General features: G+C 34.1%; 5 protein-coding genes across 9 annotated transcripts; 4 read left to right on the top strand and 1 right to left on the bottom strand.

Moving 5' to 3' along the window:
- The first annotated feature begins 456 nt into the window (after positions 1 to 456).
- Positions 457 to 3585, top strand: LOC108780301 (protein FAM133). Of its 3 annotated transcripts, none has more exons than XM_018547957.1 (8): positions 457 to 579; positions 674 to 765; positions 1406 to 1576; positions 1890 to 1958; positions 2372 to 2445; positions 2528 to 2772; positions 3242 to 3387; positions 3464 to 3585. In XM_018547957.1, the coding sequence occupies exons 2-8, from the start codon at positions 713 to 715 to the stop codon at positions 3561 to 3563; spliced, it is 858 nt and encodes a 285-aa protein (XP_018403459.1). In that variant the 5' UTR covers positions 457 to 579; positions 674 to 712; the 3' UTR covers positions 3564 to 3585. The 3 variants fall into 3 exon arrangements, with proteins under 3 accessions (XP_018403459.1, XP_018403460.1, XP_018403458.1); XM_018547958.1 differs by having other exon boundaries at positions 671 to 765; positions 1409 to 1576; XM_018547956.1 differs by having other exon boundaries at positions 671 to 765.
- Positions 3586 to 4062: 477 nt separating this feature from the next.
- Positions 4063 to 7300, bottom strand: Yeti (yeti). Its single transcript, XM_018547920.1, has 3 exons — positions 7037 to 7300; positions 6013 to 6392; positions 4063 to 5620 (listed from the first exon to the last, which is right to left on the bottom strand). Exons 2-3 carry the CDS (start codon positions 6359 to 6361, stop codon positions 5106 to 5108), a joined length of 864 nt encoding a protein of 287 aa, XP_018403422.1. The 5' UTR covers positions 6362 to 6392; positions 7037 to 7300; the 3' UTR covers positions 4063 to 5105.
- Positions 7301 to 10652: 3352 nt separating this feature from the next.
- Positions 10653 to 12163, top strand: HLH54F (basic helix-loop-helix domain-containing transcription factor HLH54F). The gene is made up of 2 exons (XM_018547969.1): positions 10653 to 10964; positions 11966 to 12163. Exons 1-2 carry the CDS (start codon positions 10653 to 10655, stop codon positions 12161 to 12163), a joined length of 510 nt encoding a protein of 169 aa, XP_018403471.1.
- A 2839-nt stretch (positions 12164 to 15002) lies between these two features.
- Positions 15003 to 16341, top strand: LOC108780240 (RNA-binding protein cabeza). The gene is made up of 2 exons (XM_018547876.1): positions 15003 to 15180; positions 15962 to 16341. The coding sequence occupies exons 1-2, from the start codon at positions 15003 to 15005 to the stop codon at positions 16339 to 16341; spliced, it is 558 nt and encodes a 185-aa protein (XP_018403378.1).
- Positions 15250 to 20322, top strand: Atg101 (autophagy-related protein 101). 3 transcript variants are annotated; one of them, XM_018547899.1, is made up of 2 exons: positions 15250 to 15479; positions 17007 to 20322. In XM_018547899.1, exon 2 carries the CDS (start codon positions 17015 to 17017, stop codon positions 17669 to 17671), a length of 657 nt encoding a protein of 218 aa, XP_018403401.1. In that variant the 5' UTR covers positions 15250 to 15479; positions 17007 to 17014; the 3' UTR covers positions 17672 to 20322. The 3 variants fall into 3 exon arrangements, with proteins under 3 accessions (XP_018403401.1, XP_018403400.1, XP_018403399.1); XM_018547898.1 differs by lacking the exon at positions 15250 to 15479 and adding an exon at positions 16270 to 16336; XM_018547897.1 differs by lacking the exon at positions 15250 to 15479 and adding an exon at positions 16291 to 16360.
- The last annotated feature ends 4289 nt before the right edge of the window (positions 20323 to 24611 follow it).

Here is a 24611-nt window from a genome sequence, read left to right as displayed (position 1 = left end):
GGCCGCGGACTAACGGCCGCCAGTCTGGCGTCGATAATGCCAGTTGCAACGCGCGGGCGAGGATATGTTCGACATGTATCGCGAACGTAACCGCGAACTTCCCTATAAAACCGAGCAGAGTCATTCTCTCGGAAAATTAAAGCTATTTACGTATCCGATGAGAAAGCCGCAAGAAATACTGCAAATTATTAATACCAGATTGTTTATATAATTGTGATAAGAAATTTTCGTCATTATCAGAAACATATGTAATGTAAAATTATAAAGACATATGAAGTAGAAATGAATTACGATTTGATAAAAGTTTTCCATTCATTTTTTAACATTCTTTTTAATTGAAGTTAAGCGCAAAGATGAAAAATGTCATCTGTACTACGTATTTAGGTTAAAATTTAATTAATTTGATACAAAAATTGAATAAATTTCTCTCGATCGCTCTCGATATATATTGTAAATTGTAGAAATGTAGAATATGCATAACATTCGAAAGTGAAAGGAAAATAAAAAGGTTATCGTATTTGATCAACTTTTTCTAACGAGAAGAAAAAAAATGCTGGAAAAATATGCAGCATCGTATTGGTAGTATATATTTCATAAATTAATAATTTATATAAAATGTATATAGTTATGAAGTTTTATTTATCTCAGCATTCTCTCTTTAAAATCATAGCAGGTCGAAGAAATATGCAAATTTTGATTGGATGAATCGGAAATGCCGAGACAATGTCACAATCCAAAGTGCATTGGAAGTAAAAAGAGATTGACGTAAGAAATTATATATAAATTGCGCGAATAATAATGCAAGAAATTATAATTATGAAATTTAATTATGTAACAATGCATTCGAAATGTCTAATTTTATTTTTATCACATATATATTTTCTCTTTTTTTTCAAAGTAAAAGATAAATAAAAAAAACTTTTTTATCCTGCTTCATCAAACATGTATATGAATCTTTTCATTCTTGTCTCTTTTATGCTTCTTATTATTCTTAAAATAGGTTATATCTTGCCTTTACTTTTCTCAAATGTTCATTGCACTATTACTCGTAAAAATGTATATATGTGTGGTTATGAAAATGTGTGTGTATGATGCATAAATGCATGTGAATGTGTCCGTAGTAAGTTCGGACCCGTGGGTTCGTTAAACTCAAATGACTGTGCGGATCAGTCATCTCTGCGGGAGAAAATGTCTCTCATAAGCTGGTCACAAATCGCAGCATCTCGTGAGGATCCTAGTCACTTCGTAAAAAAGCCGACAGTTGCAATCGAATTCTTTAAGAAATGCCGCGTCACCGAACAGGATCTCCATGAAATGTCGCGTTTTACGATAAGGCTGTGGCGTATACACAGTTTAACTTTGCGCTGTGCACATACTTGGAAAGTATTTTCTTTACCGCTGATAGCAGCCGTAAATACAAGAACAAAGAGAAAGATCCGAGACCGCCATCAACGTCACGTCGAGATTCTTCAGACAATTCTACGTCGCGAAATAAAAGAGCACAGAAGTCGAAGTTAAAGCGTTCTAAGGACAATCCAAAAAATTTATCGTTTAACGAATCGAGAAATTACAAAAAGTATTAAATAGTTCACGCCTTATACTATTTCTTCTAAAATATTTTTTAGAAAATAATGAGTTATCTGTAATAAGATTCTATAATAAATTATATGAAATTTTAGCTAACTCATACATTCTGTATGACAAATATTTAATAGATAAATATTAGTACAAAAAATGTAGATCAGACCCTTTCAGCAGAATTTTATTTATAATATTTAAATCAAAATTAGAATTTTATTTATTTCATATAAATAAAATTAATTTTAATTATTTTTATTAATTTTATTTATATGAATTTTATTAATTAAAAATTCTCTCTCTTCTTTTAGCAAAAAACGCCAAGTTTCACAATCGACCTCTAAAAGTTCGACTTCGACATATTCATCACAGAAGTTACGGTGAGACGTAGGATGATAAATTCAATATTCAATAACGTTTCAAAGTCTTCCTTCTTTACGTGAAATAATTTCAACCTTGCTTTCCCCGCATTCCTGGGAATCCTTTCTTCCTATCAGCTTACTGACTCAACCAGATTCCTTTCTACACTAAAATAACAGCACGCGATATTAGAAGTTCAGTATCCTAGTATACTATGAACCGTTAGGCAATATTAATATTGAAGATAAAAAATGTAAGAATAACAAAATAAAATACGGGAATGTTTTTAAAAATATCAGGAAAAACGATCGTTTTAAACTTAGCGATTACATTTATTACCCATCCATTGTATATAAAGGAGTTAAAAGAATTGAACGCGATGTTGAATAAATCAAAGTAACGGTTTTATCGCATTTATCTGAATTGTGTGCAGCACGACGAACACATTCGGACGAGTTTCCGGCAATTCCCGGGATTGTAAAAAGCAAATATGTACCTGTCATAAAGGTGACAAAAAAATATGTTAAAAAAATTCTTTAGACTTGACGTGTCGGAAGATTCGCATTGTTCATCCGTGAATTTTTGGCAGAGCATCGCGGTGCTCAGAGCAGAAATTCGGACGAAAATTCGCGGAGCACAGATCCTGTGAAAAGGAACAAGAGGCGGAGGAAAAGATCGCGTCGCCGACATAAAAAGACTTCGAAAAGAGAAAGCAATCGACCGAGACGTGACTGTTTCGTGACGCTTTGCGCCTGTGTGCGAGGTTGCAGTTCGGATGAGCTAAGAGCTTGCAAATGCGAAATTCTTTCACATTGCGAGTGCTGTGCTGTTAAAGTTAATCGTTAATATATTAAAATTAATATAAAAATCGCATTACGTGTTAATTCCAAATTAATAATAGTTTTTAATTGTCTATTATGAAAAAACACTTTATCATATATTTTAAAATATTTTTGTTAATAAATACAAGAAATCGTTTTTAATTAGAAATAAAAAATTAAGATTAAAAAAGTAATTTTATTTTGTTGAAAAATATACTATCAAATAAGACGTTTGACGTGTATATAGTAAGAAAGAACATATAAATTAAACGTAAAAATATCAACAAAAATTGTGCTGCTGCGAATCATTGGCTGCGTTCAGCAGAAAAACAGCTTTGCAACTGTTGTAAAATTTTTGAATATGATTGGCTTATACATTTAGATCTAATGAGGAAGTAAAGGCAAGACCAATCATATTAAAGAATTTTGCAACAGTTGCAAAGCTGCTTTCTCTGCTGAACGCAGCCATTGACTTTTTATAGGGCAAACAAGAAGAGACGAAACGAGTAATATGTAAAAACTCATCAAAGAATGACACACAAGTGGGTAGATATACTGCAAACCCATCGACCAGCAAAAGGAAATCTGCACTCAAACATTCACGCGAATTATCGGCAGCAAAACCAAAGTTAGCACATTCGTATTTCTTATATAACGAGATAGCGTTTCATTAACAACTTCTGCTTGATTATCGACATTTGCAGTGAAGAACAGAGCGTAATTATTAGAGGATTAGACACTGTTCGCAGAGAAATTGACAGATTTAGTGCTTTCGTAATTAAATGGGTGACGAGACAACAGTAATTTAGTACATTGGATGGATTGGTATTTCATTTACAGTTAAACACGTTTGTATTTATATTTTTACGCTCTTATGCGATGTTGTATAAAATCATCTTTTATTTGTTTAACACATATATTCTACGAATCTATTACTTTTAATATTGAATATTATTAAGAAAATGTTTGAATATATTTTATATAAATTAAAAAAAAAAAAAATAACACATTTGAATTAAAAAGAATTATAAAATCAACGTTAGCATTATTTACCTCGTTCTTCCTCATATTATAATGTCATATCTTTATAAAACATTTAAAGGGAAAAAATTATATATGTATATTACCATTTTCTTCGTATTATTTAGTTTTTGTATTATTAGGACTGGTTGCAAGTTTTGATGTATTGAAAATATCAACTGATATTTAATATTTTAAAAAATCGAATACTGATTTTCTTTTGATAATTTATTCGGTAATATTATTAAAGAATTCACAAAAGAATTCACAAAGCAGTCCTTGTGGAATTACATTAAAATGTATTTAGAGGATACATTAAAATGTAAATTCGAGAAATTGTAACCTGAGCTGAATTGAGAATTGTAAATTGGGTAAATTGAGTGTATGTGTGTAATGTTTCGATATATTGTTTTAGGCTTGTTCTTTTTCTATACCTCGGAATTGAACTTCTTTCACTATTCATATTTTTTATTTTTTTTTCTCTAATACGAAAAGAAAAAGATGAACCATGTGAGAAATGTAATCCAGGGATATGGAAAAAGGATAGGCCTATTGTCGTCTGGTATACATTACATAAAAGTAACAATGTCTGTGTTTTATGTGATGAACTATCTTTCTATATAACAATTTTAAGACAAAGATGATATACAAAATTCGCCGCAACTGTTTCAACATAATCTATACACTATCTATTATAAGAGGTCCATTTATAAATATTCCACATACAATTGCCAGAGGCAGTGGTCATGAATGAGGTCAATTAATGTTATCATTTTGTTATATTGCCTAAAACACATATTCCTTCATACTCACTCGTAACGTTAGACTAATAATTATTATTATTAGAATGTCGCGTATATTCATACTACACACGCAAACGTATCGTGTTCCACTGAAATAAAATAAAAAAATATTTTGTGGATATATTCTACATGGGCACAATCTTTTTAAGAAGCGTCAAAAGCTTCAAACAATCTGCTTCGATGCGAAGTTCTGTGCAATTATCAGGCCGAGACGAAGGCTCGCTGAGAAAGTAACTTAAGCTATTATATTACGTACGCGAGAAATGAGTCTCAAAACACTGGAATGATCGGTCCCTTAAAGAAATCACCGATCGCTATTGTAGTCAGCACGTTATCGAGTCAAAGGAGGCAATACTCCTTTTGCGTATTATTACTCAAAATGTAGCGCGAAACTCGAATGAATTAGGCTAAACGTGTACAAGCGTTTGAGTTTGGCAAGTTGGCGAGTAAATGTCTTCTACCACGATTATTATTATCTCAATGTCCCATTTCGAAGAGACGTATATAACGAAGAAATGCGAATTTACCGCGTACTACGTCTACTAGTATTTCGTAACTGTTTTTCGATTTCAAATTGCCGTAGATCCGCTCTTTGTAGAAAATCTTGCCGTTCTAAATATCCGTCCTTGCCTTTATTATGAGTATTAAGCTCTTCCTCAATGTTTTCTTGTTTCTTGAAGTTGTCCCAATCTAATTTAGACTTTTCTAACGTACTAATTTTCGCCTTTTTTCCAATTTGTCCCAAAACCGAAGAGATGCCGCCTAAACCAACGCGCTTGATGTCACCTCGTCCGCGTTCTTTGACCGTGGGAGATGTGGATTCTGGTGCCTTCGCAGCAGAATTTTCGTCTGTGGAAAGAGATAATCGGGCCTCCGCTGAATCAATTGATACTTCCTTCTCGACCTTTACTTCTTCACCAGCAAATTCAAAAACTTTAGTTATCTTAACTTTTTCTTGAACCTTGGGCTTCTGAATCGGTGACGATTTTTCGTTCGATCTGTTGATTGAATTCTGTGGCTTTGATTTCGATATGACAGCTGTAAAAAATATATGAACGTATTATATATTTAAATCCTTTTTGATACATCATCATTCAGATAAAATAATATACTTCTATTGATTCTATTAATGTAAAAATCTGTTCTTTTTAACTGAACTTCTTGTATCATTCATATTTTGACGTTGAAGAAAAGAGAAAAACAGTGCAAAAAGTTTAGCGAAAAAGAACAAACCATAGACCATTTAGATATTAAGCCCAAAAATATCCTTAAAAGCATTTTTGGAAATTACATTATAGATATAACATAATTATTTTTAAATAAACAATTTCTTGCACTGTTTAATGTAATAAAATCCTCCTGTTATATTATGTCACTATATAATGTAATTATATGTAACGTTTTATTGTATAAATATATTTCATACGTACCTGTGTCTTTCATAAAATCAGCCCAAAGAGAATCTGCTCTCTTTTTTTCCTCTTCTTCAGTGAGCTCTTTTTTCTCTTTACATTCTTCTTCCTCTTTACTTTCTTCTTCTGATACTTTAGACTTTTCTAAAGTTCTTCTGCGCTTTGTTTTTTTATTCTTCCGACCCTTAGATCTCTTTGTACCTTTCTTCCCAGTTTCTCTTTTGTTTTCATCATTTTCATCCTCTGGACCACTTTCAATATCACCTTCAGATTCAACTTCAGACACTGGATCACTGTCAGCACCATCAGGAATATAATCTTCATCATCTTCATCCGAATCAGAAGGCAACTGATGTTCTTCTGTCATATTTAAATATATATATTATTACAGAAGATACCTGCAAATAGATGACAGAAGTATATATTTATCTAAAAATATGCTATGTATTTATTGCAGTTCAACATACATATTTTGATTATGAGAAAACAATTTTATAAATAATAATACATGGTCTAATATATAAGGTTCTTATATATTGTTTAATTTCATAAATAATATTTTTAAGCACAAAATTTATAAATATGTTTATTTCTTTTTTACAAATTAATATTATATATTATGTTTATATGCAATAAAATTAACTTTCATAAAATATAAATAAAATCTTTTCCATTAATTTTAGAATTATTTCATAATTCTAAAATTATATTCACAGAGTGTTAGATGCCATAAATGATTAATAATATTTAATTATTAATTAAATTTAAATAATTTACATTTTAGTCATTCTTAAATCACAATATTTTATGTAAAATAATGAAAATTATTATTAACTTTTTTATATATTGACTTTTCTTTGTTCAAACAAAGCTATCTTCGAGAACAAAGCGAACTCGGAGAAGCCTCGCTAATTAAAAATTCTACCAAATTACCGCGCTTCTTCCTCCACTGTCAACGTCAAGAAACTTAACCTCTTTAATCAAACGAAAGTAAATTTCCAAGGGAATTAAACACGGTACATAATGCAATTTCGTGACTCACGTTCTTTTGAACGGCGTGCCGTCAGTGCCAAAAATTCCGCGAGCGGACGTCGATTCGCCTTCCGGAAATGTCGTTATATCGAGATTGCAGCGGCGAATCCGGCGAACCCGTCGCCGCGTTCATGAATCGTCCTCGGTCCTTGGTGTGGACCTAAATCGATCCAACGTGTACACACACGGGTGTGGAGCACCGGCTGTCCAAAAAATCCGTGAGCAACACCAGGGGAAAAAGGGACCGCGGTACCTCGCGACACACTCAACTCGATTCGACTTGACTCCGATCAACTCCGTCGCAAATACGCACGTCGCGCTATTCGGCACAACTAGCACCATCTTACAGCGAACCGAGAAAATACGACGTGAAGTCAGCGCTGATCGCGCTGTTCGTACGAAGTGAACTTGTCGAATTTCTCCAAATCCAGATTAAAATTGAATTTTACATCGAAGATTTTTCATACATCTAGTAGAAAATAGAGATTTCTTGTTTATTTTTATATACAATATTTGTTAATCCTTTTTGATTAAATGGAAGAATCTTCCATTGATTTTTTGTGATTCTTCCCTGATCCTTCGATTTAATCAGAAAATTTCTAAAAATGTAATAAAAAAAAGGGTATGGCAGATGTCAAATATTAATAAATATTAATAAATATCAAAATAATTAATAAATATTAAAGTAATATTTGTGAATTCTTTTAAAAATATCTGTAACTCATAATGTATTAAGATATAAGATTTAAATTAGAACTCATATATCATATGTATGTGTATATATATTTTATATACATATATATATACATATAATACGTAACTTGTCAAATGTTTTTCGTATTATATAACATATAAAATTATAAACAGAATTCTTTTGAATTTTAATAATACAATATATAGATCACATAAGTTAAACTTAAAATAATTAATTTTATTTAACTAACATTTGCAAGTACATTTAATTATTTTTTAATTTTATTTAGATATATGTATATAATTTATATGCAAATTAAATTACGATAAATATAGAACATTTCTAAAATAAACAATAGTGATATAATTTAATATAAAAGTAACATTTACTTTGCTCTCACATTCATTGTGTCTCTAATTGAGGCTATTTTCCTTTTAAGAAACACAGTCACAAATGTTCTATGCTTGGCATTTAATGAATAACAGAGATAAAATAATATCTGTATTGATAGTTTCCTAATGGGAAAGCAACCTAAATCTTAATTGCATTTTAAACACAATTGTAACTATTAAGATTAACTCACTGTTCTAAACGATAAAAAAATGTAATAACATAGTGTGTTATAATAGATATCTATAATTCTTTAAATTTTCTTTAAAAAGGATCGATACTAAATCTTTTAAAGAATAGGTATGATACTAAATCTGTCTACAACTTTTTTTACTTAAACTAGGTGTTAAGTACACCACTTTCACGATTTATTACAAATCTTTTAAATGATTTCATGAGACATGTTAGAGAGAAAAAGGTCGGGAAGTGTCAAATTGCCAATGACATCTTTCATGAATTTGTTGAGTAATAACTTAACGCCTTCTTTAGTATTCTAAGTAGGATCAGCAGGGGGCCACCGCAAACCTCATATTACAGGATCCATTTCGAATCCTAATTTCGACGAAACGAATGACTGCCGGTTGACAGGGATTTGCGATGGATTATGAATCAGTCGACCCTTCCTTTCGAAGCGAAAGTCTGAATAAATGAAGACGGAAAGGAACGAGCGTATGTGTCCCCGGGAAATATAGCTGTATAGGGAAAAATTTGGAATCATATTGTGTTAGATATTAATAATATTACAGTGATTGACGCTCACTATTATAAATTACATTGCAATTTCCCAGAATACGCGAAAAGTTCTACTGTTAACATAATCTGATGCACCAACAATTATGCAACTAATGAGTTCGTGTAGATGATTAAATAATAATGATTTCAATTATATTTAAATCGAATGTTAAATACACTGTAAAAAATAAAATGTTAATTTTAACTCAAAGACGTTGAGTGGATTTTTTAAGACATGCAAAAATATTAAAATTAACATTTAATGTTAACAAAGTGTTAATGTTAACATTTTTGCATGTCTCAGAAAATCCACTCGACGTCTTTCAGTTAAAATTAACATTTTATTTTTTACAATGTATAGCCTCAGCTCAAGATAATATTGCCGAGAATTCACGAAAGAAATAAAGCGTAATTTAATATAATTTTTAATATAGAGAATCATATATTATAGTTATGAAAATATCTGTGAAGAGAAGCCACCCCCTCTCTTTCTCTCTCTCTCTCTCTCTCTCTCTCTATATATATTTTTGTTAAATTGACTAAGATTTATCTTAACGAACGAAGTGCTGTGATAAAATAAGAAATGAAAATCTTCAATATTATAACTACAGAATTCAATCAATAAATTGGAAATCGCCACCAATGTAAAAGTTAAAAATTCATGCGACAAAAAGTTTCAAAATTAGCGTTTGCATTTAATGCAGGATATTAATACAAGTCTTGGTTTCTTCTTCTTTATATTTTGAACAAGAGAGAGAGAGAGAGAGAGAGAGAGAGGTAAGGAAGAAAATCAGGAAGGATGTACCAGGTGGCTACAAATGCCGCGACGTTCCCGCGGATTGGATCGAGCAGTATCTCGGAAAACGAGATGAGGCGAATGAGACTCAGCGACTGATGTTCGAAAGCTCCGCCTGGTTTTCGGGACGTCCCAAATCTTTGCGTCCCACCAACGAACATATATTTTGCTTGTCTCATTCTATTCGTATTTGCGTTGCTCCACCCGGTCCAGCCTTCAGCTTCTGTGCTCTAAGAACATTGACTAACAATTAGTTACACGCCGTAGACGCGATCTGTTGCGTGGGCCCTGTCAATAGATTTGTGATCGTGAATAAAAAAAGAATAATCGATCATAGGTATCGAACAAGTTGCATATTAATTGTGTTGCAATTATTAGTTTAGAGGCATGTGACAATGACGAGGATATCAACGATCTAAAATTCTAAGTGTAGCAATTAAAAAAAAATAATTCGTATAGTACTCTTCATAATACACAAAGTGATATCACATAGTTTTTTCTTTAGTTTTTGAATCTCTCTCTATCATGATATAGTTGAGTTAAAATAATAATTATATTATAGACTTCGTTATTATAGATTTTGTTATTTGTGCTTCTATGTATGTAAAGTTCTGTGTTATTATAAGTAATATTGTTGTATGACAGTGATTAAAAAATAGAACACAGTTTTGTGCTTTTAAAAATTGAACCGTACATGTATAAAGTGCAGACTTAAACAATAATCACAATTATTATTACTAATTGTAAGATCATTGTTCTTAAATAATAATTGTTAAAAATAATTGTTTCTTGAAAGTAATTTGCGTTTGATTCCAAATTGACAATTAAATTAATGTTCTAAATAATTTTTTTCTTTAAATCTCGTATAATATTGAATATGAAATTTCGTTTTTGATGAATTCTTAAAAAGAAATCTTTCTTGTTGCGATATAAGTAATAACTACATGTCTCGCAAGTTGCCAAAGCATAATTATTTAATAATTAAATAACAATAGCTGTTATTGATACAATAGGATGCCTCGAAAACGGCGCGCTTCGACATCGTCGTTGGATGAATATCCTTCTGAGGAAAAATATATGAAGGACGACATGGACAGTCGCGCTCCCCGAAACGCTGCCAATGCTCGTGAACGAGCAAGGATGAGAATATTAAGCAAAGCGTTTTGCAGACTGAAAACAACTTTGCCATGGATACCAGCTGACAGCAAATTAAGCAAATTAGACACGTTACGATTGGCCGCAACATACATCGCTCATCTACGAGCAGTACTTCGAGATGATGGTGAAACTCATACTGAAACCACTAAATCCTTGTCGTTGGCTCTGGTGAGTGCCATTTATATCTTTATTAAAATTAGAATTAAAGTTTGAGCAAGTTTTCCTTCTTCTTTTTTAAAGTAATTAAACTTTAATTAACTTTAAGTAACACACACACAACACATACACACACATATTAGTTATAAATAGCAACAATTTTATGTATACTAATATTAAAAAATGTTATAGTATGTAAACAGACAAAATTGTTTATTAATTAGCAATTAACTCATTAATTAGAGAGTTGTTAGAAAAAATAGATTTAACGAGAAAAGTCACTTAAAAGTAAAAAATATCTAAAAGCGTCAAGTATCTTTTAAGAGCTTTTTCATAAAGAATCTTATTGTTATTCCTTGATATAAGTACATTCCACAAAATGTGAGATTAAACAAAATTGTTGATTTATCTAATTTTAACGGGAATTCAAAGTGTGAGTTATTTTCAAACTATTTCTCGTTCTTACGATCAGACTTTCGACTTGATAACGATTCCGTAAAATAACACAGAGACCAGGTGGATCCACTCGGAATCGCAAGCGCCGTCTTCGCAGTCATCTACTCTGTTTATGTCTGTCCAGGTGGATCGAATCACTCCAAAACCTTCCACCCACCCTTTACTACCATTAATTCTAAGTTAGTTTCGTTGTTTGAAGAAGCATACCGTTTTCCGCCGCGAAATAGTTGGTCTCTCATTGTCCTCCTTTCACGAAGATTAAAGAACATTATTCTATCTGTAAAATTGTTAAAAATGATATTTTTCTATGTAGATTCAAATAAAGTCGAGTTGACATTTAAAAAAATAAGATCTCGTGATAATATTTGTATAAATAAATGTCTAATTTAAAATATACTATCGATATGTATAATTAGCTTATAATTAATCGGTATTTCACGACGAGTAATTGTAATATAATACACGAAAAAGTCATCAATGCGCATCGCGATCTGGTTCTTAATCCAGGCATTTAAATATTCGATTCAATAATACGATAAGAACGCTTTTAATTACAGTCATGGCCATTCGCTATTCAAAGCAACAACACAGCCACGGTTATGAACAACAGTTGCAACGTATCTTCCTCGACGTCTTCGAGCTGTAATCAGTATCGAGGACAGCAAGTAACTCATGATATCCAAAACTTCCATCATTCAGGTCATCAGGGCGTGTCTACACGCCATAATCAGGAGCAACAGTTCTCTTATTACTAACAAAAAAATTCTGACAATTCGATCAGAACTTATAACTACTGCGAGCGATATCTACGAAGAGCGACTACCAGCTGGATTACACGACGGTGCTACCGTGTATTCACGCCTTATTTATTCCACAGTGCCTTATTCTAGTATTTATTGATTTTATCTTAATGTATAATTACGGTTGCATCCTCCACTTGTACGACAAGGAAATAATATATACTCATGTCTCGATCGTATGCGTTTTTTGCATATCGAAGAAACCTCTATTTTGCATATTTTTAAAAGTCTTATTAAATCAAAATTATAAGTAAAATAGACGAAAAATCATTTCTGTTTTGTTTTACAAAGAGTAGAATAAAAATCGAAAATTCAGTATAAAATTTCGATTTATTTTAGTTTAACACATCTTTTGCGAAGGAATACCGTACATTTATTTAGCGCTCCTCTATATTTATTTGTATCATCCTACAGTTAGCATATTAAAACTCCTGTAATAAAAATCTGTTACAGAAATCCAATTTTATATTGACTAATTTATAATATCCGAATAAGTGATTGATCATCACTACCTTCCAATATTAAATTTCTGTAAGGGTTTCTAAGATTACCAAAAACTTTTTTTATATTATTTAATGCAATATCTTCTGTGAAAACATATTATATATTCGTAAAGAGACTATTTCCTTGTTTCATACATTCATTACCACAATCATATTATATAATATTGTAATCGTGATTGATACCAAAGCATGTTGACTAGTCCAATAAAAATGTTTCTAAGATTTTCAAGAACTCTCTTTGTATTATACTTAGTATTTATAATAACATTATACTAATTTAGATTGTTAACAATATACAGAGTAGCAAAATTGTACCAGCAAGCTCTATTGTTGAAATTTACTCGCTCTGATTTCGAAAACAGGAGACTTTCATTTATATAAAAAAAAAACGTTTTAGTTCAAAAATATAATATCTTAAAAGAGCTTTTCAAAATTACAAATCGACGGTCTGTTTTAAAGATACAGCAAATTATAATGGCGATAGTTGGGCACCTGTTGATAGACAATCGTTATTAACGACTACATTAAAAAAAAAAACAGCGTTGTAACTGCTATAAAATTCTTTAGAATATGATTAATTTATACTTTAAAATCTAGTAAAAGACTAAGGGCAATTATATTAAAAATTTTAACAGTTGCAAAGCTGCTTTTTCTGTTGAGCGCAGCTAATGATTTATTGCTTGCAAAATAACGATCGATAAGAAAAAAGAGTAACGCATAGATAAATAATATCTTTAAATACCCCTAAAATATATAAATACAGTCTTTTTATATTTTATAATTATATTAACCGCAGAAAGTGTGTGTGTGTGTGTGTGTGTATCTTAATGCAATATACTTATATATTTAAATAATTAAAATTAGTTATTGAAAAAGAAGATTCGCCACACATAGAATAACCTTTAGTATTTTTTTCAATTAAAAATATTTTTATAATTCCATTTTAATTATTATATAATATATTTTATGTCGTTCGTGATTTTATACAAAAATAAGATCGACGTCTCTTATTGGAGAAATACTGAGTGGCATCCGGAACAGCAGAGAGGAAGTCCGCGGTAAGGTAAGAAGGATAAAGAAGTCAAGTAAAATAAACAGCGCAAAGGGCCTTTTGTGTAAACCTAATACTAAAATAATATATCCCACACGGCGACAAATCGACCGACACTAAACGTATCGCTTGACGTCTTTACAACAACATACATGAGCTTCGAAAATTTATAAACGAAAAATGATGGTCTCTATTCACCGCTTTTCTGACTATCCTTAAAAATTTCCATCGCCCTATTTTTGACCGCCATATGTCCGAAACATACAGATATCGTTGCTTGTATAATGATAAAAGCAATCGAGAAAGATCAGCTCAGAATAAACTAAATTGTTACAATAAAATTGTTTAAGTTTATCATCAAAAATTTCAATTAAGAAAAGGAGTTTGAGCTTATAAAAACATATAGCATTCAAGAGGAATAAAAATTGCTTAATCAATATAGATAAAAAAATTAATTTCGTTAGGATAGAAACGATACTTTATCTTGGTAATAAAAATAATTCTTGTTTTACGGTTTTTATAAATTTATGATTTTTTTTTAGATAAAAATAGATAAATCGATATTTATCTCTTTCAAATTGCAAATTAAAAAAAAAACAAGATTTTAGAAGCGCACAGTATTTATCAAGAAAAATAAAAATTGTTTAATCAACATAACTACAAAATATATCTCATTAAGATTAAAAAATATTTTCTTTTAATAATATAAATAATTCACGTATTTATATTCATTTTTGTTTCTTTTCTAGATAAATTGACTTTAATCTCCTTACAGTTCTACATAGCTTACCTATTTTTCTGTATGCATTTATTTTTGCGAATAAATCGAATTTTTCTCCTCATTGTATGTATAAAAGTTGATGTTTGTGCTAGATATTTTATTTCGATATATTTTTGAAAAAATATGTTCTTCCGCAAAAATATGTAGAAGCTTATGTAGATGCATTTTTTGCAAAATTTAATTGCAAAAAATGCAAGACATTCGCGTTATTAAAATCCAAAGTTATTTTCACCTGAGATTATGTGATCTTTAATAAAATCATTAATTAAATCCTTAACGATTATTATATATTTTATAGATCGATTTTAAATCTATCTATTATGGGGAAATTAATTTTTCTAAAGGAGACAATTTTAAATCGATCTGTCTGTATCAAAATCGCTATTCTTTTTAAACAAAGAGGACCTACTTCGTAACCCTACACGCAAAGATAGAAAATCTATCGCTAAAGAGGTCAGGATGAATGGGATATCGCGAAAGTCACCTGGCACAAAGAATCTTATTTGTCAAAATGATCTCAGAGTAAGTGTCTCGGAAGATGAGAGTCGACGAGTCGAGAGGCGGCGAGATTTCCGGGAAGCGAAGACGTTTCGCGCCTTTCGCAACTGCGCACGTGTGACGCCGATCTCACCGCGAGGTCCGCGAGGCGTCCGCGCAGCAGTTTTCGCGACGCACACCAACGCACACATCCGGTGTGCGACTTATCGTAGATTGGATTAGTACCGAGAGAGTACAAACGGAGCAGAGCGGAGCGGAGCGGAGTGGGAGGTCCAGTCGAGTCTGTCCAGTGCCAGACTGTCCGCCCTGACGACGCAAGACGTCAAAATCGATCCACGTTGTGTCGTTTCATACATGGTATACGTCGCGTGATTTCATGATGTAGCACCAGGCGAGTGATCCCGGACAGTAGGCAGAAAGATCGTCGCAGCTGACTCGGTAATCCGAACGTCTAATCGAAATCTAATCAAACGTTGTGTTGTGCGACGATCGTTCTCCTTTGCAAATTAACGAAAGAGAGAGAGAGAGAGAGAGAGAGTGTTCTTCGTCTCATCCTAGACAATCCCAGGCCAACCATCCCCGTTGATTCCCTGTCCTCGACGTGGTCGCGCGCGTGCACGCGGAGCGGACGTAGAGAGCGGACGGAGTGCGTGGAGCCCTCGCGAGGCCAGGTGTTGAAGCGTGAATCAACGGCGCCGCGTCAAGATGGCGTGTGCCACGATCACAGCTGTTGTTTACCCACAAACCCGTGTGGAGCGGGCCACTGGCTGCTGCTGCTGCCGCGGCTGCTGCTGAGAGAGGACAAGCGCGGCCTGGGCTCCCCGTCGTCGGGACTGGTCGGGGACGATGGAAGATTGTCGACGAATGAACAGGTCGGAATAATTCGTGCGTGAGCGACGACGTGACGGCGACGTGACAAGAACGTGACAGCGACGACGTTGACGACAAAAACGACGACGGTGGCGGTGGTGGTGGTGGCGGCGGTGGAGGCGGCGACGACGGTGGAGTTGGTGGCAGTGCTGGTCGTGCTGGTGGCAGCGGCGACGGCGGTCGTGCTGGTGATCGTAGTGGTTGTATTGTTGTTGCTGGTGGTGGTGGTGCGTCGAGAAAAGAACGGGACGCGCAAAGACGGACTCGATGGAAGAGGGTAGCGGTACGGCGGAAGTCAACAAGTCGACGCGTGAAACTTAACCTAATTTCGTCCGTCATCGCACGGCACGAGGACGGCGACGAGGACGACGACGGTGAGGCGGAGCGAGAAGGTGGCCTCGATACCAAGGGAGAAGAGCGACGAAGTTAGTTCGCGCCTTCGGCGATAAGTGCGTTATTCTCCTAGTATAGAGCACGATTTCTTCTCCTCTCGCCCGTCCTTTCGTCCTGAGGCCTCGTTACGTAAAAAGTGCGAACGTCAACAGCGCAACGCACAACCGGTCGCAAAATCGACGTCGTAGTGTTGATCCCTACTTTTCCTTTGTACCCCCAGCTAATTTTGGAGCTTCATTCATCGCTCACATACACACTTCTGTTTGTTAGATTCTCAATGGAGAATTTGAGGTTAGGCTTACTGGCTTGCATGACAGATCGGCCTGCGATTCATCAAAATTGCTGTGTTTTTTTAAATTATGATGACTTGACAGACATGTGTCTCGGTTCTTTGTCGAAAGAGATAACCTTTTAGTGTTTATTTTCGTTTGTATCCCTTTGTTACGATAAGAATACTATGAGTCATTTCTTTTTATCTCCTTATCTGTGTGAAATAGAAATTTAAAAGAAGCACAGGTGCCACACACAGAATCTTCGTGCAAAGTCTTGTATTTAAAATATTTATATTAATAATGCTGGCTTCTGTGCTCCTTTTATTTATTGTTTTTACTTTTGTATAATTATTCTTGAGATTATTCTATTGACTGTGTAACAAAATATTTGACATTGTCGGAGATTGTTGGCATAATAATTGTTCCACAGGTATCACCATGAATGCCAGGACGCAGCTATTCGAATTAAGCATGGAGGGACGTCAGGTGGACGAGGCAGTGGCAAGTATATTCCACAGTGTGCTGTTCCATCGGAGCCTTGGCAAATTCAAGTACAAACAGGAAGGTAGCTATTCAGTGGGCACTGTGGGATACCAAGACGTGGACTGCGACTTCATTGATTTCACTTACGTCTGCTGCTCGTCGGTGCACCTTGATCAGACGCTGAAGCGTGAGATATCGGGTTTCTCGGAGGCGCTGCGCTCTACCGACAGTCCAGGTTCCGGTCAAATATCCCTAGAATTCTTCCAGAGGAAAAAGAGTCGCTGGCCGTTTCAACCGGAATGTATACCATGGGAAGTATGGACTGTTCGTCTTGAACTTATCAAATTGGCCACCGAGCACGAACGACAGATATGTCGAGAAAAGGTGGGCGATCTACTGACCGACAAGATCCTTTACATCACCGAGGTCATGAATCGGCACGATTACATTCCGAAAGTGCCAAGTCAGGCCGAGCTGGATCTGATCTTCGATACCTCGTACCCGGACATACAACCGTATCTCTTCAAATTGTCTTTCACGACTTCTAGTCCGTCGACCACCACGATGGGCAACACCATGAAGAAATTGATTAGAGAGACGCTATCCATTTAGTCGTTATAACGTATAGTGTAAACTCTTCACGTTAGTTGCATTCGTTTAGCTTTGTCAGAGTCATCAAAATGTAAATCTTATGTTTTCATTTTTCATTTATAATGCACAAATTTCTGCATTGCACCAAGCGATTTTTCGTGTCCACAATGACTCTAACCTGCCACCGTAGCTGTTACTATGAGTTCCAAGAAAAATACTAAATTTACGTTATAAAGAAAGCAGAGTGGTCCCGAGTCTTCGACCACTCGTTCCCGGCGGAAATTACCAAAAGTACTCGGGGAGGGGAGTACTTTGCCTACGTGGTAGACTCCGCCAGATTTTGTAAGCTCCATAATAATAGTATCTCTTATAATGAAAATAATATTTCGTATACATTGCAGGCACTTCCGCTGCTCTGTGTCTCTAATGTCTCTATATAGTACAAATGAAACACAATACTGTGACACTTGGCTTCTTTTGTACTTTACTATGAACGTCCGTCACATAATTTTAGCAGGATCACATTTAGTCACGTTTTATACAATATAATATTTTACCTCCTAACTCTCACCATTTAAATCTCCACAGATGACCGCTGTGGCAGAACGACATTATGTTCCTCTTCTCGCTTCTCATCCTTTTCAAATGCTGTGTATATCGTAGAATAGACTCAATCGTAATTTCCTTTAATAGACAAAGAATTTTCATGCGTCACACAGAGAAGATAATTTGATATAGAGTAAGAATACAGAGATTTCGAGTCTATAGAAGAGCAGGATGTCTTCAGATTCTTTAATGTCTAGTAGAGTCTTTGAGAATACTGAATCTTAAAGCTACTTGTAACTACTTGCTCCTTGATAAACTCCTCCGACTACACGACGGCTGTATTTGGCGCTACTATACACTCTGTTTTTCAGTCACTAACATTGAAAGTATATATAGCTATCCTAAACTCTCTGATGATCACAGAACGCTTGGAATATTCCGCAAATATATAACGTGTAGCATATACACGGAGTGTATACACGTGTGTTTGCATACAAAGCTGCTACTAGTTTCATTGTGACTTTGACGCTGAATATCCGATCGTGTCCAATATTGGATTTAGTATTAGGAAATTGCGTAACGACCGGGTCAGGATTAGCGTTAAATGTGCGGAAGAGCAGAGTGTTTATTGTAATTATGTGTATGCATGGAAGTGATTGTTATTTATTTCACGAGTGATGATACGTGGACGTAACGCTAGGCGTTATGTGTATGCAGATTAGCAAATACAATTATTTACATATTGCTCTTTTTTCTTCGTTGATCTTAAGTTATAATAATCAAACTGTAAAATAAGTTGATAATCATTAAGCCAACACGACGCCCGCAATAACGAAGCGCACCGGGTGATACAAAAGAACCGTACGAAAAAAAAATCGTCGTCACGATTACATTTTCCCAGACGTTTCGTGCCTTCGTACCGAATTTTTTATAGAGAAATTAATGTGCTAGGGACTAACATATACCAGATGATAGTGTCACTATTATTTATTGAGCTCGAAGTATCTCCTCTCATCTCGTAAAAAAAAAAAAAACTGGAATAGTCTCTCTCTCGCGCGCGCAGAAAACAAATCTGTGATCCTTCTCGAATTCGAGACGGTTTTGTTCTATTCCTCATAAGCGACAAATGTGTGCCGTTAACGTCGTGTCGTTTTAGGATTTTCAAGCAAGATGAAAGGCGCAACGGCGAATGTTCGGAATGGCTCGCGGTCGGCGGTGACCCACGCGCGATTATACTTATTATATTATACAATGTAAATAGCATCTGAAGAATATTGCCGTAAATCAAATCGTGTCGTGCCGAAAGGGTCCCCGCGCGTTCCGAGATCCGCTTCATCGCCTTACCCTATGACCAATCAATAAAGATATCACGACGCATTAGTAGTGCACATACTTTACGAATTAACCGTAGACGAGAAGCGTAATGTTAATTTAAGGATTAATCATGTATCGTCCCTACTGCTTTTCTTTTTCTGCCAACGTTCTCCATGTAGTTTAATATGCAATTGCGATTTAGCTGAATGTTCCGCGACTCGAGCGTACGTCGATTGGATGTATCCTATTAGGAGTGTCTTTTTTTTTCTCTTGTATCAATTAAAGAAAGGAAATCACGGTGGTCGTCGACAGTCTGTCGCTCTCTCTGCGATTCCGTGTAGAAAATCGACCGCAATCTCTTTCCCTCGCATTACCTGACTTTTACTTTTTACAATTATATGATGCACGATATATTGTAAAAGGTAAAAAGGAGTCGCGATATGGAGCCGCGATATGATATTATGACAAAGAAAGATGCGTATACATGCGCATATATATATATATAAATATGATATATAGAAAGAACGAAAAAAGAGAGAGGGAGAGGAAGAAGAAGCGAAAGAGCGAACGAATGGCCACGTATGCATGTGTAATTAGAGTTCTGCGAGTTTGTCAAATTGCCACACGCTGTTATAAATAAATGAAATTATAAATATATAAATAATATATATATATATATATGAATAGCAAAATAGATAAAACCGAGACCTGTATATTATAAGCTGCGAGACAAATGTGACAAAACGTGTAGTGTATAGTGAAAAAGATGAAATATCTGCAAGTTTTAATTTATCATGATGAGTACGCTAAATGATGACGATAAATGATTAATTATTAATAAATTACTGTATTTTATAATCGCACTATTTTTTTTTATGAAAACATCCATGTCTTCCATTTCCCACGAAACCTTTGATTCATTTCTATCACACAATAAAATATATAATGTAATTTCATATCTATAGTAATCCGAAAACGTAAAAAAATTCTTCGTGTGTTTTTGTAAATTGTAAATAAATGCCAATAATTTTTTGACGCATATTGATTAAGAACATCCCTTATAGAAATTTAATATTAGAAAGTAATGATTAATGATTCATTTTGAATATTAGAAATGTTATTGTTCGATGCTTTTAATACTCAAGATAAGTAATTTTCAGTATTAAATTGAATTTCTCTGAAGAGATCTAGTGGGCATTATGTCACTATATTTATTGTTATATTAAAAAAATATAACAAAAAGTAATAAAACAATAATTTCATAAAATAAGCATAATCCCACACACTGGTTCTTATTCGTGATAAATTATTATAACGTATAATTTATTCATATTAAGAATGACATAAAATTCATATAAACGTTTCGGTGAAAAAAGTAATTAAAATATATCATATACTAATATATTTCTTTCATAATTATATTTAGGAAAGATAGAAATGCCAATAAAAGAGCCAACATTAAGTAGTGTAGGCGTACACCTAAAGTATTCATTAATTTAAAGAAAGAAAATATGTATTTTGTTATCGACGTTTTACTTGCAATATTAATTTAATAATTCTAAAAATATCGCAGCGTTATCTCTTTACGAGAAAAATAAAAAAGGTCATGCATCATTGATTCCGTTAAAAAAAATACATCTCATTATCTCAAATTTAATTACCGACGCAAAGTTCAAGTAGTTGAATAATATATGATAAAGCGCGCGGCTTTATCGTTCCGCCGCGTGCTGCATTCTAACGGATGATCAGTAAATTTCCAGCCAGCGCTCGCTCGGCATTGCAACGTAATGTAAATGCCGTGAATTCCCGATTGTCAATCCGATGGTGGTGTATACGAAATACGAGTACTATACGACTCTCATCGACTTTTTATTTCCAATCGACGTCGTGGACGTGAAACCCCGTATTTCTCTGTCCCTTAAAACGAATGTGAAATAGTCGACATATCTTGCGATAGGAATATGCGCATCCAAATGAGCATATCCGAGTCAAAGAATTTTTTCCCCCAATAAGATGCAAACTGGCAATATCTCTTCTCCCCAGCAAATTTGCCGCGCTCTTTGTCCTCTCCTCGCCCCGAAACTGAATTCATACCGGGTGGACCTCCGCGCGAAGAATATATATTCATTTCGACTTTATTAGATTCTAAGAGAATACTCATGGACTTGCGAGAATCTCAAGTATTTTTGGCCGCGCGCCGCCTTGACATAGCTCTCGATTACACGTGGCACGAAATGGACCGTGGTAAATCACAAAAACAAAGTGATTCTACGCTGAATGAATATTTTATTTCTGGCTTACCTGGGCCGCAATTTACTGGAACTAACGAGATTGCTTTTCATTTAGGCCTGCTTCCACTAATGTAAGATTTAATTTTAATCTCGGTTCAACTCGTTCGAGTTCAACTCATTCTTTATCTTTTTCTAATTTCAAAAGTTAGAACTTATGCTCACACATTTCTGTCAACGTAGATTAAGTTCTTTCCAAATTAATTCGCTAACGATCGACTTTTTGCAAAAAGATCGCTTCAAAATAGTTAAAAAAACTCGTAAAAAAAATTATAACAGTTTATAAAATAGTTAGAAAAATTTTTCGTAAAACAGATTGGAAATTTATAATTACTATTATCGTTTGGAAAGGTCGATCGGAACATTCTTAGTACAACTTGTTTTTCATTCTCTTTTTAATTCTTAAAAAAAAAAAGAAGGGTTAAACCGAGATTAAAATTAAACTACACATGGTTATAGAAACAGGCAAGTGACGTCAGTAGACAGAAGTTCTGTCTTTATTATAGCTTTTAATGAGTAGCAAAGCAAAACGAAATTTGTATTGATTTTCTTGTGTCACTAAATGGAAAATAGCGAAACAATAACGGGAAATATATGGAGAAAGAGATTTTAAGCTTCTACACGTTACTGCAGTTCGTTTGAATTAATAGCTGTTAATGAAGCTGCATTTTATAGTTTTTGCTTCCATCTCGGTTCTCCATTCCAAGTGAAGCAAAAAAAATTAAATTTATTTATATTTATTATTGTTATACATAATAATAATAATAATAATAAATGTAAAAGCGAGTAATTTTACGAAAATTCTTGTAAGACTGTTTCTGTTCCTTTTAAATGCTTAGCCTTTTCTTAGAACTAGACTATTGAGATACAATTCTAAAATTCACTGTAATTTATTAACAAATCGTTATAAAAAAACAGAAGAAAATCCTCTTTATTCGTGGAAAACGAAATGATAAATGTACTATTTTAATAAAGAAAATGTATTCCAAGTAAAGTCATTTTTATGAATATATACTTCACAAATTTAACGTTTCATTTGAGTAAAATTATCAATAATTTTAAAGTTCTTTTTAAAGATAATGTTTTTCCACGATTACAATATTTTCAGGGTAATAATTTTAAAATATAATTCTTTCCGTGTAAGACTGTTTCTGTTCCTTTTAAATGCTTAACCTTTTCTAGAACTATAGATTATTGAGATACAATTCTAAAATTCACTTTAATTTATTAATAAATCGTTGTAGAAAAACAGAAGAATAATCCTCTTTATTCGTGGAAAACAAAATAATAAATGCACTAATTTTAATAAAGAAAATGTATTCCAAGTAAAGTCATTTTTATGAATATATACTTCACAAATTTAACGTTTCATTTGAGTAAAATTATCAATAATTTTAAAGTTCTTTTTAAAGATAATGTTTTTCCACAATTACAATATTTTCAGGGTAATAATTTTAAAATATAATTCTTTCCGTGTAAGACTGTTTCTGTTCCTTTTAAATGCTTAACCTTTTCTAGAACTATAGATTATTGAGATACAATTCTAAAATTCACTTTAATTTATTAATAAATCGTTGTAGAAAAACAGAAGAATAATCCTCTTTATTCGTGGAAAACAAAATAATAAATGCACTAATTTTAATAAAGAAAATGTATTCCAAGTAAAGTCATTTTTATGAATATATACTTCACAAGTTTAACGATTTTAGGATGTCCCTTGAAGGTTTCGATGCGTGGGTAAATATCAACATGATCAAATACTCCATTATAAATATATCTTCGTGTCTACAGAGAGGTGTAACACAAGCGATCATACGCCTGCGCGCGAAGCCGCCCCCGGTCTCCCTCAAGCTTAAAACCGATTTTCTCGGGTTCTCAGTCGCGGACGGGGAAGCAGCGCGCGTACGCAGTCGGGGTACGCAGCGGGTACGACGCTGGTGATCGCGTTAGTATTCGAACGTCGAGCGAGCACGACAGATCATCGTCTCGGGGTCATGGTCCCAGCATCCTCGACGAATCGCGAGAATCATCGAACAGTTGGACCACGCGTTGAATATCCCGCCAGGGAGATCGAGCATAATAAAGACTTTTCTCAAATAAATGCACAACGCGATTTTCCGTGTTCCGTTAACAAAAAGAGAAAATAATATAAATTGATCGTTAATGAAAACGGAGAATTCGAAAAGCGAAGTGCTTTCCTCGGATAGTCTTATAGTTTAGATATCGCTAATGAAATCGGAAAAATCAGGGACGAAGTGCACTTTTCTCAGATAGTCTAGTTTAGATTTTGGACGATCCTCGAACGTACTCGCGTGTAATAGACATTCTACCGCGAAGGACCCACACTTTAACCCAGAGATCTTCCTGGGTACGTTCTTAAAACGTCCTTCAGAACACGTCCCTTCGAGGTCTGCGCTACACGGAGAAGAACGACGAACGTGTTGTGAATACAGAACTGCGATAAATTACAAGAGAGGATCAACCCGCGTAGATAGTCTCAGTGCGCGTTTGTGAGTGTGTATGTGAGATTGGTTTTCATATTTTTTCTGGGCGCGTGTGTCCGTTTCTTCGCTTCGCGGGTCCCCCGAGGATGCGCGAGCCCCAGTCTAAGTAATACCGGCCTAAATCTCTCTACGTAATCGTGTTTGCGCAAGAAATCCGCGCGACATCGCGATATAGATCCTAAGAACATTATTTTGTCTTAACTCGACGAACCTTGGTGCATCATCGTCCCTCATCGTGTGAGAGAAGAAACCGCCGCGATTTTCCGACTCCGTGGACTCTTCAACAGGTGGTCGAAATCGATGTCGCAC

Source organism: Cyphomyrmex costatus, unplaced genomic scaffold (assembly GCF_001594065.2).
Source record: "Cyphomyrmex costatus isolate MS0001 unplaced genomic scaffold, Ccosl1.0 scaffold69, whole genome shotgun sequence".
In the NCBI taxonomy this organism is placed as follows: domain Eukaryota; kingdom Metazoa; phylum Arthropoda; class Insecta; order Hymenoptera; family Formicidae; genus Cyphomyrmex; species Cyphomyrmex costatus.
Note: the sequence above shows the minus strand (reverse complement) of the source record. Positions and strands in the feature narration are given on the sequence as shown.

Coding starts and splice junctions, on each gene's coding strand:
- HLH54F (XM_018547969.1), top strand. CDS start 10,653: ATGCCTCGAAAACGGCGCGCTTCGACATCGTCGTTGGATGAATATCCT. Junction 10,965..11,965: donor AATCCTTGTCGTTGGCTCTG/GTGAGTGCCATT, acceptor TTTTAATTACAG/TCATGGCCATTCGCTATTCA.
- LOC108780301 (XM_018547957.1), top strand. CDS start 713: ATGCCGAGACAATGTCACAATCCAAAGTGCATTGGAAGTAAAAAGAGA. Junction 1,577..1,889: donor GAATCGAGAAATTACAAAAA/GTATTAAATAGT, acceptor CTCTTCTTTTAG/CAAAAAACGCCAAGTTTCAC. Junction 2,446..2,527: donor AATATGTACCTGTCATAAAG/GTGACAAAAAAA, acceptor AATTTTTGGCAG/AGCATCGCGGTGCTCAGAGC.
- Atg101 (XM_018547899.1), top strand. CDS start 17,015: ATGAATGCCAGGACGCAGCTATTCGAATTAAGCATGGAGGGACGTCAG.
- LOC108780240 (XM_018547876.1), top strand. CDS start 15,003: ATGAATGGGATATCGCGAAAGTCACCTGGCACAAAGAATCTTATTTGT. Junction 15,181..15,961: donor GACGCCGATCTCACCGCGAG/GTCCGCGAGGCG, acceptor CGACGTGACAAG/AACGTGACAGCGACGACGTT.
- Yeti (XM_018547920.1), bottom strand. CDS start 6,361: ATGACAGAAGAACATCAGTTGCCTTCTGATTCGGATGAAGATGATGAA. Junction 5,621..6,012: donor TGATTTTATGAAAGACACAG/GTACGTATGAAA, acceptor TATTTTTTACAG/CTGTCATATCGAAATCAAAG.